Source organism: Ursus americanus, chromosome 4 (assembly GCF_024610735.1).
Source record: "Ursus americanus isolate L20-20 chromosome 4, mUrsAme1.1.p, whole genome shotgun sequence".
NCBI classification, from domain to species: Eukaryota; Metazoa; Chordata; class Mammalia; order Carnivora; family Ursidae; genus Ursus; species Ursus americanus.
In genome coordinates, this window is record NC_142130.1 from 60,457,768 (window position 1) to 60,471,946 (window position 14,179).

At 35.5% G+C, this 14,179-nt stretch overlaps 1 protein-coding gene across 2 annotated transcripts in view; it reads right to left on the minus strand.

Annotated features, from left to right (window-relative positions):
- Positions 1-14,179, minus strand: part of EPHA3 (EPH receptor A3) — a 349,268-nt gene that overhangs the window by 252,142 nt on the left and 82,947 nt on the right. For both annotated transcript variants that reach the window (XM_045785404.2, XM_087861715.1), the window contains exon 3: positions 618-1,278. In XM_045785404.2, coding sequence (XP_045641360.1) covers positions 618-1,278 — 661 coding nt within the window. The remainder of the gene's footprint in view (positions 1-617; positions 1,279-14,179) is intronic.

The following is a 14,179-nucleotide window of genomic DNA, read 5'->3' on the forward strand; positions in this document are numbered from 1 at the left end:
CTAAAGGGCCAAACCATGAAACAATATATATATATATATATTAAAATTACCTCTCTATATTTCAAACACCAAGGTATCAACCCTGGATTTTAAAATAACATCGTTTTTATTAAAGCACTAATGCATTGTAAGTAAACACGTATTTGATGCACAGACATCACCGAAGACTGTATTTTATAACAGTGAAGTACGTACCACCCTGAGATAGAAAAACACATAGTCAACACAGTATCTAATTCTGTTAGAATTAGATTACCTGAGTGCCAATGATGTTTCTTCCCTCTACATAAAAGAGGCCAATTTTTTTTTCTTTCAGTTGATCTAGAGTTACAATACCAGAGTCATTAAATAGCAGACAAAACTTAAAAATAGCATATGTAACACCTCTCATGGGGTACAGGCCAGCACCACACAGTCAAAAACTGTTAATATTTCTACAACAAACTGTGGATCAGCACATGAAGTGAGATAAAGTTGGTCTATAAATAGACTCTGTTCGGTTTGAGGCATGTTTTTCTGCCAAGTGACTTCAGGCTGGGTTCATTTCTTTCAGTTACTCAATGAAAATAAACTCACAGGTGAGCAATACCACTCTAAGGAAAATAGAGAAGACTTACCTTGGCACATAAAACCTCTTTCTTCATAGCCAGCATCACACGAGCACTTGCCAATGGGTACAAGCCATTCGCCTTCTGTACTGCAGTACATCCTGGGAGGATCTTCCTCCTTAGAATTGTTAACACAAGATCCTCTAACCTCCACCAGGGATTGGGAATCCATGGGTACTGTGTCTGGGAACATTGCCAGATTCTTCACCGTAAATGGGCACTTTTTGAAGTACACTCTCACAGACACCAAGGCAACACAAGCGCCGACATCTTGAAATGCCAAATAAAATCCCTTTTTGTTGACAGGACCTACTTCTCTAACCTCAGTGTTGAGTTTCAGAATACGGTCCCCAAGATCCATTTGGGTGAAACTTTCATCAGCCGCAATGGTGTCAATCTTCGTAAACTGATGTTCTCGAAATTTGACCCCATGATCATCATCAGACTCCATGTAGTACAAATTGAAAGTCTCCTTGCAAGTTCCCAAAACCAATGGAATGCTATTGCAGTCCCGTAGAGTGAACTTGAGCTCCACGTAGATCTTCTGAGCTGAGTTCCTGGGGACCCAGTTTGTCCTCAGCCAATTATTTTGACTATGATCCATGACATTGCACACCTGGTAAGTCCTGATGGGTGTGTAATGTTCATCAACACCACTGATCTCTTCCCACTGAAGAATCAAAGAAGAAGAAAATGAGAGGCAGAATTAATGAATGAAGAATAATGAAGAATAATGAATGCAAGATGACGGTGTTAATGAAATCACAGGATATACACAATTATTAGAGAGAAACTTCAGTGTTACTCATTAAAGATCATGACATGGAGCAACTCCATAACATTCTTATAAGTAGGTTCATTATTTGCAAGGTTCTCCGAGTTCATTGATGCTGAATAATTTATAATTTTGATGAATACATTTGAATTGTATTGTGGTTTGTGGGATATTCAGGAAAAAAGTTGCTTAGCAATTGATTCTACCTAGACAAATACTCCAGCATCAAAACCTCAAATCAGTTATCTCAAATAATACTATGAAATGGTTTTTTGTACATATGGTTTTGATTGTGTTTTATTTGTTATTTAAAAAGAGAATGAAAAATACTGCTGCCTAAAATAAATTTTTATTCATCTTTTCCCAATTTGGTCCAGAATTTAGTAAAATCAAAATCTGGCAAAATAAGGAGAATCTAAATGATATCCTTACCACATATCTCCATACATGACATTTTTTAACATACTCAGTCACTTTAAGGAATATATGTCGATGAACTATGAAAGAAAATTTGAAGTAAAAATACAAACATCCCTCCCCCTGCCAACAGAATAAAAACCGAATAGTTACACACAGAAAACAGAAGATGTAAATGTAGTGAACAATTCAATTCTTAATATCTTTTACTCACATTGAATTTTACACAAGCAAGAAATAAGTGGCTATTTGGGTTTTTGTTATTACAGCGGTTAAGGTTATCCCAACATTTTTTTCAATGCAAAAACACTTAAAGTTTCAAGACTTTTTAGGACAGTGAAGCACTGCTTTCTGTGATCCTTAGAATGGGTTCTGGGAAGCTTTTAAGCTGGCATCATGTCCTTTGTGGTGGTACTTATAATTCTGCAACTATTATACCTTCTGTTTCTAACTATTATACCTGTGTCTACACTTCTTTTGCCATGCCAAATTTTGCCTTATGTTGCCAGGAAAACCTATCTTTTGTCATGTCATACTTGAATTCAAAGCCTTCTAGACTGCCCATTGTCTATACAAATAACTTCAAACTCTTTAGTTTGGTATTGGCATTCTTCCAAAAACCAATTCCAGAATATATTTATGTTTTTCTAAAAGTCTGAATGGAGATTAGTGAATTACATATTTCAAATACTATGTCCTTGTCAGTGTGAACTTTTTTACTGTTGTCAAAAGCCATGTTAGATCTTCTTTTGTTTATGGTATAACCCCAACTTGACCGTGCTCTTTTCTCGTTGAAACCTTCCATACCCGTGCCATTCTTAAGAAACATTCTGTACTATATAACTTTTGCGGGTTTTTTTCCCCAATTTTTATTTAAATTCTAGTTAGTTAACATAAAGTTCAATATTGGTTTCAGAAGTAGAATTCAGTGATTCATCATTTATGTACAACACCCAGAGCTCATCACAAGTACCCTCCTTACTCCCCATCACCCATCTAACCCATCCCCAACCCTACCTCCCCCTCATCAACCCTCAGTTTATTCTCTATCTTTAAGAGTCTCTTATAGTTTCCCTCTCTCTTTTTTTTCTCCCCTCCCATATGTACTATATAACCTTTATTAAATGCCTTATGCATTTATAATTTTAATCCATGATGCATGTTAAGATTAGTTTAATTTTGTTTCATCTGCATTTGCTACATTTTGGACCTCTTCATAACCTCCATAATATGCAGCACACAATTTCATCTTTTGAGAGATGTATAAAAATTATCATTTTTCTCATAATATGTGTAGCAATCATTCAAGGGAGTACAAATATAAATTTCTTACAACAGAATATATTTTAATTTTGTAAATAAATATATAAATAAAATCCTTGTGACACCCATTAGAAATACATTCTAAATTCTTTTCTCCATTAAGAGAGTTAATTATTTTCATCAGGAATGGCAAGTTTTCAATACTTGACTAAATCGATGGCATTTAAAATATATGAACATTTTTCTATTTTTATATATTAAAACACACAGGAATTCCAATCCATAACTTCCAGTCACAGCACTAGATAAAATATTAATTTATTTAATTGATGGTAACAACAAGGAAGAAATATAGCATTTATTGGCCTTTAACAACATTAGAAAAACAATTATTTACATTAAGATGTTTGAATTATCAAATCCAATTTGCAGACCCCACCTATATGATAAACAGTTTAAAAACTTTTATTCTCCCTTGCTCTCTACCAACCTAAAAACAAAACAAAAGCAAATAGTAAAAAGCACTAGTTATGTTAATAATCTTAATCATTCAAGGTCTAGAATATAAGAGAGGTACCCATTTCCTGGAAGCGAAATTGGCTTGACTTCACTGTCATACCAAAAGTCCAACAAAGGAATAAATTTAGACTGTTTTAGAAACCCCTAGACATGATATACAAAATATATCTTAATATAAGAAAAGAAAATGCCCACCCGGTACTTTTAATATCCACTAATACACCATTTTCAAACATGCACTCTATGAATGTATTATACAAGGATCTCTTAAGAAAAAAGGTGTACATATAATTCTCAGTTCTGATGATTTTACACTGAGTTGCCTTTAATAGTAAAGTCACAGTCAAAGTAAAATTCATTTACATGTTTAATATCAGAAGAATATAAAGAGTGAACAGAGTTGGAACTTCAAAAAACTCTGATGTTAAAAACTCAGTATTACGTAGAATCTATTTACATTGGTTCTATAATAGCATTGTAAAGAACTATGATAGAACTAGGAAAAGACTCCATAGAATAAATGCTTTACATAGACATTTTACAGAAAATTAGATCATGGATATCATTATTTAAAAATAAATTAAGTGACTTAAAACTTTTTAGGTCAAGGTTTTTTGGGGGGCTTTTTGTCTTTTTTTTTTTTAACAGAATATATATGAGTTTGTACTTCAACTGATGAACTGGTTGTAAATATATTCTGCTATGAATAGTATTTTACTAGACATCAAAGAGAGGTAATGACCATATAGAGATTTTCATCATTTGATATAAAATATGATTTTAATTATAGAGATCTCACTGTAGTTTAACATTTTTCCTCTCAATGTTAATTTGGCAAGCTATCACAAGTCCTTGAATGCAGAGGTAGAAATTGCAAGAAGATAATGCAAACAGCACCAGCATGCTTTGCACATAAAAGGTTGCAAAGAACAATTATCACTTCATTAATTTGTAATGAAGACCAAATTGCCTGTTAAGTGATGGTGGTTTGCCATCTCAGTCCACTTGCAAAAACAGCAAGTTCCAAGCCCTAGCATTTGCTGGGGACTAAAGACAGTAGAAATAAAATCCCTAAGTGAGCATTTTCTCAACAGCAGCAGCAACAACAGAAATCATTAATTAAAGCTATGGCTGTAATGTTTACACTTTAGAAACTTAAAGAATGTCCATGTTTACCCTTTCTTCCTACTCTAAGACCTAATGTGTGATGTTCATAAATTATTAGAAATACTATATTGCCATAGTAATTGTCCCAAGGAAAACTTGGAAAAAGAAAAATGGGTGTCATATAGACTTGGTGACATATAGAATCAGGCGGTACAAAGAAAGCATATTTCCCTTCATTTTCCTAATTAAAAAAAAAAAAAATCTCAGCAAGGGGTTTTCTTCAGCAGAAGGGGATACAGAACTAGGAAGAACTCAAATTTTTTTCTAAAGGTTAAATTCCCCCAAATCAACAATTCCTAATTCCCACATTCTTACTCTGAGCTTTTATTATTAGACCACAAAGCCCGGAGCTGAGTTCTTCGTTGTTTTTTTTTTTTTTTTCCAAATTATTACAACCATAAGAAAATCATGTATCCAGACTTCCTTCTCTAAAAAGGTCATTCTGAAACTTATTCCCAGAAGCATAAACACAATGAACCTCCCCACTATCAAAACACAGGGTAGGATACAAAAGAGACAATTTGTATTTTTCTAGATAGAACAGTTCCTTGTCACTGAGTGAAACATGTATTTTGAGAGGAAAGCATATTTTTAATAATTGATCAACATTTAACCTAATAACCATCATTCTGATAAATCTTAATTATAGTAATTAAGGATTTATACTCTATATTAATTACTCTCTTGGATACATTTTTTAGCTACTTGCTTAAAGGGAGTATGGAGGAAAATGCTTACATTTTCTTTAAGAGAGGAGAACCTGTAATATGTTTAGTGCATAGGCTAACATAGTTTGGGAAATACTTGAAAAGTAAGAAAAAGAACTTCCCATGATTTACCTTATAAAATTTAAAGCCAATTTCTCAGAAATTTACAGATGACAATAAAAAGAAAATGATCACTGATATTCTTGTGTTTACAACATTACATTTGCATTTCAATGGCTAATAAGAAACATATAATTCTGCACTTTGCAATGTGATAATGATGCTAATGATGACTAATCTTGCACTCAATAATTGTATGTGATATTAAATTGATTCATATTATTCTTTCTCCACTCATGTTTCTTACTCCCAGGTTTATTCCCATCTGTACACACACATAGCTATTTCAAAATTCAGTGTTCATCCTAGAAATATCTGAACATTTAACATGCATCAGCATTTTAAAGCTGGAGATGCATAATCCCTTAGAGTAAGAATGTCACCATCAAGTGTCAGGCACAGCTATATCTACAAAAATCATTATATTTCCATTTACTCATAGTTTTTTAGCCCAATCTGGTCTGAAAAGCACACATACATACAGACACAGATATATATTTCTAATAGTATTACATGAAAAGGTAGAATAAGATAAAACAGTTGAAACAAATGAGGAATACATTTTTTTTTTCCTTAATTTTCTTGCTGTTGATGTTGATTTTTGGTCAAATCAGAGAACTACATTTGTAACCAGGGATTGAAGAGAGAGAAGGGGATTTGATGTTGGAAAGCCAGTATCAGGTAACAAGGTGTGGTTAGAGTCTAAGAATAGAAATGCCCAAAAGGGGCTTGCCTGGGGCGATATGGCCGACAATCTTCCTAAAATGACTACAATCCACGCCCCCAGCCACTTTAACCCCTAAGTATTCGGCAGAAAGTTGATTATCATCAAATTAGAATTGCCTTATTTAAATGGAGAGGACAACATCCCACTTGGGTCAAGTATACTGACAAGGATTGAAAAATCAAGAAAGGAGTGAAAAGCCAGAGATTATTAATAAGGAAAGCCAACAAAAGATTTCAGAGAGTGAGACAAAGAGTTAGAACCAGGGCGATATAAGAGCCCTGTGCAGAATTCTCAGGAACATTGGATGCACCATGTTACTTTCTGTAGTTGTAATAAGCTGCAGCCTGTTAACGGCAGTGCCTTCAGAAAGCTTTTGGGGGTGGTGGTTCTTGGGTCCCCTATCTGGGTCTACCTTGGATCCTCTGTCCTTACTTTCTTTAGCCAGTGTCTCACACTCACAAATGGTTCCATCCTCATTCTCAGTAATTCTCAGTTCCTTAAACCTCTGGACTGAGACAAGAACCAGAGTGTCCCCTGCTCCTCCATTCCATGATTTGATTTTAGTCATTTTCCTTCCAGCTGGGAGTCAGTGGTACTGTGCTGAGATCTCAGGGCAGTTGCCACATCTTTGCACCTGTGGACGAGTGTGCCATATTTCTGACCACACAGTCTGTCTAATTCCCTACATCAATCGTTCTTATTTCCAGCTAAACATTAGTCAAGGACCTGTTTAAAAATACTGTTTCATGGGCATCTATCCAAACTAATTCTTTTTAAATTGCCTAGGCTATTCTAACATACCCCTAAGATTGAGAACCAATGTTATATGAACCTGCCAACTGGATTATTTTTCTCTGATATCTACTTGACTTGGCTACATACTCCAATACCAGCTTCCAAGACTTGTGAATCTCCTCAGAAATTTTGTCTAAAGTTTCTAGATAGCACTTCTCCTTCTCTGTAGAATGGCCTTTTCCTCAGCCCTCATCCATCTGTTTGAAGATTTTGGATTTGCCAAGTCCCAGACATGCCTTATAGAAGCTCACCTGAATAACCTCATCTTCTACCTCCCACAAAGATTTGTAAGATTCTATTATAACAAATAAAGTAAATCTCAACATAGTGTTCTTCTATTTCACATCTGGTGGTAAATGCAAAGCATGTGCATTACAAAAAGATGTAAACAGTGTGTGTGGGAGGGTTACCTTCAAGCACATATTTCTCCTGGCATGAAGGCCAGAAAACTGGTTTTAGACATGTTACTTTTTTTATAGTTTGCTATAGTTTGGTAGTTTCCTACCATGATTTTCTGTGGTGATTTCGATATTCTAAGATGCCTCTCTCATAGTAGTTTCATTAAATTCTACATGCACTTATTAAATATTTCTATGTAAAGCTTAGATTAGAAACTGTGGGTAGTAAAAAGATAAGTAACATGTGAATTTTGCTATCCAGAAGTTGATGCTGGAGAGAGAGGCAAAGTGTCACATAAGGCAAAGGATGATACGCTTGCTCTTCAAGGTACTGCAAAGAGCTGTGGAGAAAGGAAGCATTTCCACTGGAAGGAAATTGTGGGAAAACATTAAGGAAGAAGAGATGGACAGATAATAAAGATAGAACTTCTACAGGTGGAAAAATGGTGCCATCTATCTATCTATCTATCTATCTATCTATCTATCTATCTATCTCATGTGTGGGAACAGAACCTGTTCAAGGAACTAGATTCCAGTTAGGATAGAACACAGGGCACTGAGCGGTGGTCTGTGGGCAGTTACTTATAGCAGAGGGGTCAGGGCCGACGTGGAAACATCACCTGGCATGCCTGGTTTTCATTTGCTACAGTGAGAAACCACTGAAGAGAGGTACATGGTCAGCTCTAGACTGAGGGTTGATTCTCCAGGGAAAAGGAGAGGGCTTTAGAAAGACCACTGCAAAATCAAGAAGAGTGGCCTTAAAAAGATGACCTCTATTGAATGAATGTACACTGAACATTTCCCAAAAGATTATAAAAGGATATAAGTGTTTCTTATGAATGTATGCAGGATACACCCACAAATGCAGAGAGTAAGACAGCTCATTATATTAGAACTTTTTGATGCCTAAAAAATATCTCAGAAAGATTCCTGTTTCTACTGAAATACTGCAAGAATGGACAGAAAAAATATCATGGAACATGCACATAAATAAATACATTTATTTTAAATTTTCTCTTATGAAACAGTGTTCTCATTAGATTCTACATATCTCCTTTCAAGAACATTTAATTTATACGTATTGAATAACTACTGTGTGCCAAGTTCTATATCAATAATTTAGAGGAGACAAGGTACCTGTACTTAAGAAATATATTGTCCTTATGTTATATTCATTGTTATATCAACTTTCATTTTATAAAGACATAGTCACTTATGGGGCACCCAGGTGGCTCAGTCAGTTAAGCATCTGCCTTGGGCTCAGGTCATGATCCCTGTGTCTTGGGAAAGAGCCTGGCGTGGGGCTCCCTTCTCAGAGGGGAGTCTGTTTCTCTCTCCCTCTCCTTCTGCCACTCCCCCCAGCTTGTGCTCATGGTCTCTCTCTCTCTCAAATAAATGAATAAAATCTTAAAAAAAAAAAAAAAGACATAGTCACTTATTTCTTTATTCTTATTCTTTCTCCTTTACACAGTCTCTGGTTTGGCTCATCTTCCCCTCTCAAACATCTAACCCTGTGCCTAAAATCAAGTAGCCAATTTACTAAATTTACTAAAATTAAATATCACGTAATGTGCCTAATATTAAATTACATAACTAACAAAGCACAGGAGTATGCTTTTGGATACATAATGCATTGAATTTTAAAAATCAGGGGCGCCTGGGTGGCACAGCGGTTAAGCGTCTGCCTTCGGCTCAGGGCGTGATCCTGGCGATCTGGGATCGAGCCCCACATCAGGCTCCTCTGCTATGAGCCTGCTTCTTCCTCTCCCACTCCCCCTGCTTGTGTTCTCTCTCTCGCTGGCTGTCTCTATCTCTGTCAAATAAATAAATAAAATCTTTAAAAAAAAATCAGTATTTTGTATAGTTATGTCTCAAAGAGTGGCCCTACTGAGTAAATATAAAACCAATTCCATGTTTATAAGCATTTTTGCATTTTTTTAAAAAGAAGCAGGAAGTGAATTTCTAAAAACTATGTGTCTGTAAAGTTATGATAAAGATTCTTGACTAATTGAATTTAAATTAAAAAAAAGAAAAAATCACTCTCAGAAAATATATAAAACATGATGGAAGTATAATCTGTATCATGCTTCTTTTTTATTTTTAATATTTAAAACTTGGTCTATTAAAATTCTATAAACAGAGAAAAAAGATTTTTGGAACAGATGGTGACAAAATTTTGGAAGATGAAGAAAAAGAATCTTAAAATCTGGGAGATGGTGGGGTGGCAATGGAAAAACTTTCAAAAACGCATCAAAATGCTTAAAGGTCTACCAAAAAAGAGTGAATTTCTAGCCAGAGGAACTGACTTGCAACAGATATGATGTACTAAAATATAAAATATACCATGGGGAAATTTATATAAATTCACCATTGTCAACATTTTTCAATTAAATGTGCTATTTGAATTTATTTTTTTGCAAGGGGATAAAGGTCAATATCAAAGGAAATACAAGAAAACGTAATTTGCCCTATAGAGGTGTGGTTTTAAAAGTGAAATATTTCTATTTATAATGTAAAAGAAACATAATTGCAAATATGTTATTCTTAGGACAATAACCATGAAGTATACCACTGTCTAAAACTTATCTCAGTAAAGAAGTCAATGCGGTTAACACATAATTTAATAAATCATTTATCCATTCCATAAAATTTGGAAAAATTTTTATATTTATCAGAGGTTTTCTCATTCTGTGTTCCTATTCATACATATCCAAATGACTTTACTCTTTATGAAATAAATTTCCCTTGAATATTAGGGAGTAGGACATTGAAACTATCATGTTTCCAATTCTTGGGAAAATGTTCAATATGAAATTGTCCAAAGAAAGGTAATTTTAGAATTCAGTATAACTGCTTGGAAATAATGGGGGGAAATTCCATGCACATTGGCTTAACTTGTCTAGACTGAAAACTGTGCTAAGATGGACATTTACAGAATTATTACAAATGGCCAACTACTTAGAAATTAATGCATAGCAGTGACAGCAGTACATTTCATATCAGTTGTGAGATTCATGTAATTTCCTGCTATGATAATGGGTCACAGCCACAGTAATTCATAGCAATTTACAATATACCTGTGGAGCACTCACAGTGACGGAAATGAAATTAACTCATGTCACTGTGGAACATATGCTAAGTTTCATAGATCTTCAGATAACTAAGTTTATTTTTAACACAATAAGTGTAATTCTTGAGAGCAATTCCCTGAAATGTAAGCTGCTTTACAGCAATGATTTTAAAGCTGCAGACTTCTTTAGTTCTTTCCACGGCCGGTGGGGGGGGGGGGGGGACCCTACTTCACAGGAACATTTTAATCCTTTCTCCATTGAGTATCCTGGGGAACCCAGATTAAAAGTCTAAACTCTTTGGACAAATGGACCCCGGATTAGAAACCTAGCTCTGCTAATTAATAGGAGATTCAACAGACTATGATTTAATTTACACAACTATAAAATGGGAAAAAAAATAATAGTAAACTCTGGAGATGGAAGAACACCCAGGAAGCAGTAAACAAATTTTATTACTCTGCCAAAGCTAAATTGGGGTATGTGGGTGCCTCAGTCGATTAGGCAGCTGCCTTCAGCTCAGGTCATGATCCCAGGGTCCTGGGATCTAGCCCCCCATTGGGCTCCTTGTCAGTGGGGAACCTGCTTCTCCTTCTCCCTCTGCCCCCACCTCACTTCTGTTTTCTCTCTCTCTCTTGCTGAGAGAAAGTTAACAGAAAATGTCATTAGAATACACAGATTTTTTTTCCTTATAATTTTCTTTATAAAATAATGCAAATACTTTTTAAACTCAAGCTTTCCTTGTCTCCCTTTCTTTTTTTTTTAACTAGTCTAGTATTTCTTCAAATTCATTTAAGATCGTCATGATTGTGACAAGTGTAGTTGTTTCATTGTTTTGAAATTCAATAAATATAATAAATGACAAGTTAACTGAATATTGGACTACATCATATTTTTATTATAAATGAGTCTGCTGTCTTTTAGCTATGATAAATTTGATATTCTATGTGGAGTGAAAGTTTTGCCAATAATATTCCACACTTTACCAGGTACTATATATAGTTCTGTAATTTTATTAGACATTGCCCTCCAATTCCTTTCACTATTCTTTTTTTAAATATAATCTATCTACATAACATATTAACAGTCATATGCTATAATTTTTTAAGATTTATTTATTTATTTTCAGAGGGGAGGGGTAGAGAGAGAGGCAGAGAGAATCTTAAGCCCACCCCCCTCTGAGCACAGAGCCAGACATGGGGCTCGATCTCACAACCCTGCCAATCATGACCTGAGCCGAAACCAAGAGTCAGATGCTTAACTTACCAAGCCACCCAAGTGCCCCATTCATATTTTATAATTTAATAAATAAAAATATATATTGTTATTATGTTTTTATTCCATACTAGTCCGTGTGTTGTATCAATTATCTCATGTCTACATGGAGATAATAATAGTTGCACATAGGATTTTTCAGTTGCTTAATAGATGATATTGATAGTTAATAAGTGCTTACATAGTTCTTACCTACTAACTACATAAAACAAATACATATCAAGCACTTACATATGACAAAATTGTTTTCTGGTATTACCATTAAGATAAAGATGCAAAAGTCATGGTTTCCTGCCCTTGAAAATCTTACATTTTGAAAAACAGAAATATGTGTCTGTAAGTCTAACATTAGACAGTCATTCATTTATTCCACAGAAACTCACTATAGGTCAGGTACTCTTCTATGCCCTGGGGACCTCTTCTTCGTGAAAAACATAATAAGGAACACACGGCGTTTTAATAAAGCTTATGCTCTACTTGAAAGAAAACAAAGAGTAAGCGCACACACACAGGAACACACACAATAGGTGTAGTGGTGACGCTCATTACAAAGAAAAACTGAGATAAAAATAGGTTAAGAGAACACGGTGAGTTGATTAAAATGATATTTTCAATGGGGTAACTGGGAATAAGGTCTCATTTTTGCAGTCACTTGAATGAAGGGAGAAGCCAGGCCAAGAGAATATCTGCTGATAAAGCATCGCAGGCTGAGAGCACAAACTCTATTGACTATGAGACTGAGGATGTTGTTAAAATCTAGGCAGAACACAGAAGCCATTGTGGCTGAAATGGAGCGACCCAGGCATGAAGTGATGAAATATCAGATCAGAGAGGTAGTTGAATATAAGTGCATTTAGGTCCTCATTGACCATGTGAGAGAGAATGAGAATTCAGTAAAGGGTTTGGCCACAAGAGTGACATGGTCTGACTCATGTATTAAAAAGGTTAAGGGTTGCTGTGTAGGAAATGAACTGTGAGGAGAAAAGGTCTAAGAAATGAGATCGTTAGGAGGTTATTATAATAGCTCAGGTGACAGAGGACAGGATGTTACTGGTGGAGGATAGATCAAACTCTGGAAATATTTTGGTAGTAGAGCCAAAGGACTTGATGATAGATTGGGTGTGGGACATTAGAGGAGGGTGGAGAATGTGATCTATCCATCAAAGAATGGCAACAACCAGTGTGAAACCAGAGAAAGACAACAGCAGCTAGGAGGTGGCATTAAGCAAGAAATTTAAACATGAGTGGAATTTTGACTTGTAAAAACAGGTGATGATGGAGAAAGAGGGGGAAAAAAAACACATTCCAAGCACAGGAAACAGTATGGAAAAACTCATACAAACACAAAAATACCAAATGAGTTTGGTCATCCTGAAGCTGCTTAAGTGAGAGATGAAGCTTCCTTGATTAATTGAGCATTTACTTACTAAGCACCCCCTATACACTAGGGATTCCATTAGGTGTTAGAATTATAACAGCAAGCAAAAATGATCTGAAATTTCTCTCCTCCAGGAGCTTACATTCTAGTGGAAGAGAGGCTAAGAAACAAATAAAAACCAAACAAGATAAAGAATAAAATTTGTGTTCTTATGTAGTGGTATGTTTTAAGAAAAAATAAAGGAAGCAAGGAGACAGTTGTATGGCAGGGGGATGGGGGGGGAGATTTTAAAACCAACAGCCCAGAAAGACCTCACCAGAAAGGAGATGTTTAAATAAAACCCTGAAAGGATGGCTCATGGCAGAGGAAGACTTCACTGAGGAAATATTTGAGTAAAGAAGTATGGACGCATCAGGAAAGAGCATTCATGGCAAAGGAAAAAGAAGTAGCAGGCCCTGAGGAGTATGTGGTATGTCCTAGGAAGAGGGACGGAAAGAATATAGCAGGGGCAGAGTGGGAAAGTTGGAGGAACTAAGGTCTAATCCTGGGATCTGAGCAGAGAACCAACAAGACTTACATTGCAGAGCCTCAATCTGGCAGCTCTACAGAGAATAGTAGAAAATTGGAGGAGTGGCAGATGATCTTGTCAATGGTTTGGAATGTAACTGAGGCTTTTCTCATCATTCAAGAGATTCAAACAAAGATCAGATTTAGGGACATCACTTTGGCAAGAGCATTTCGGATGGTTTGGAGGAGGAGTGGAGGGAGAAGAATTCGAGAGTTATTGTGGTTAGTTAAGGGAGAGTGAAGGGAGTTTGGCCATTTTGCTCATTATTGATTTCCAGCGCCTGACAGGTATCCACATCATCCATTCATTGAATGAGAAAATGAATGGGTTAATTTTTGAAAGAGACTAATATTTCAGGAGTAGGACTATGACTTGGCAATTGATAGATATTTGG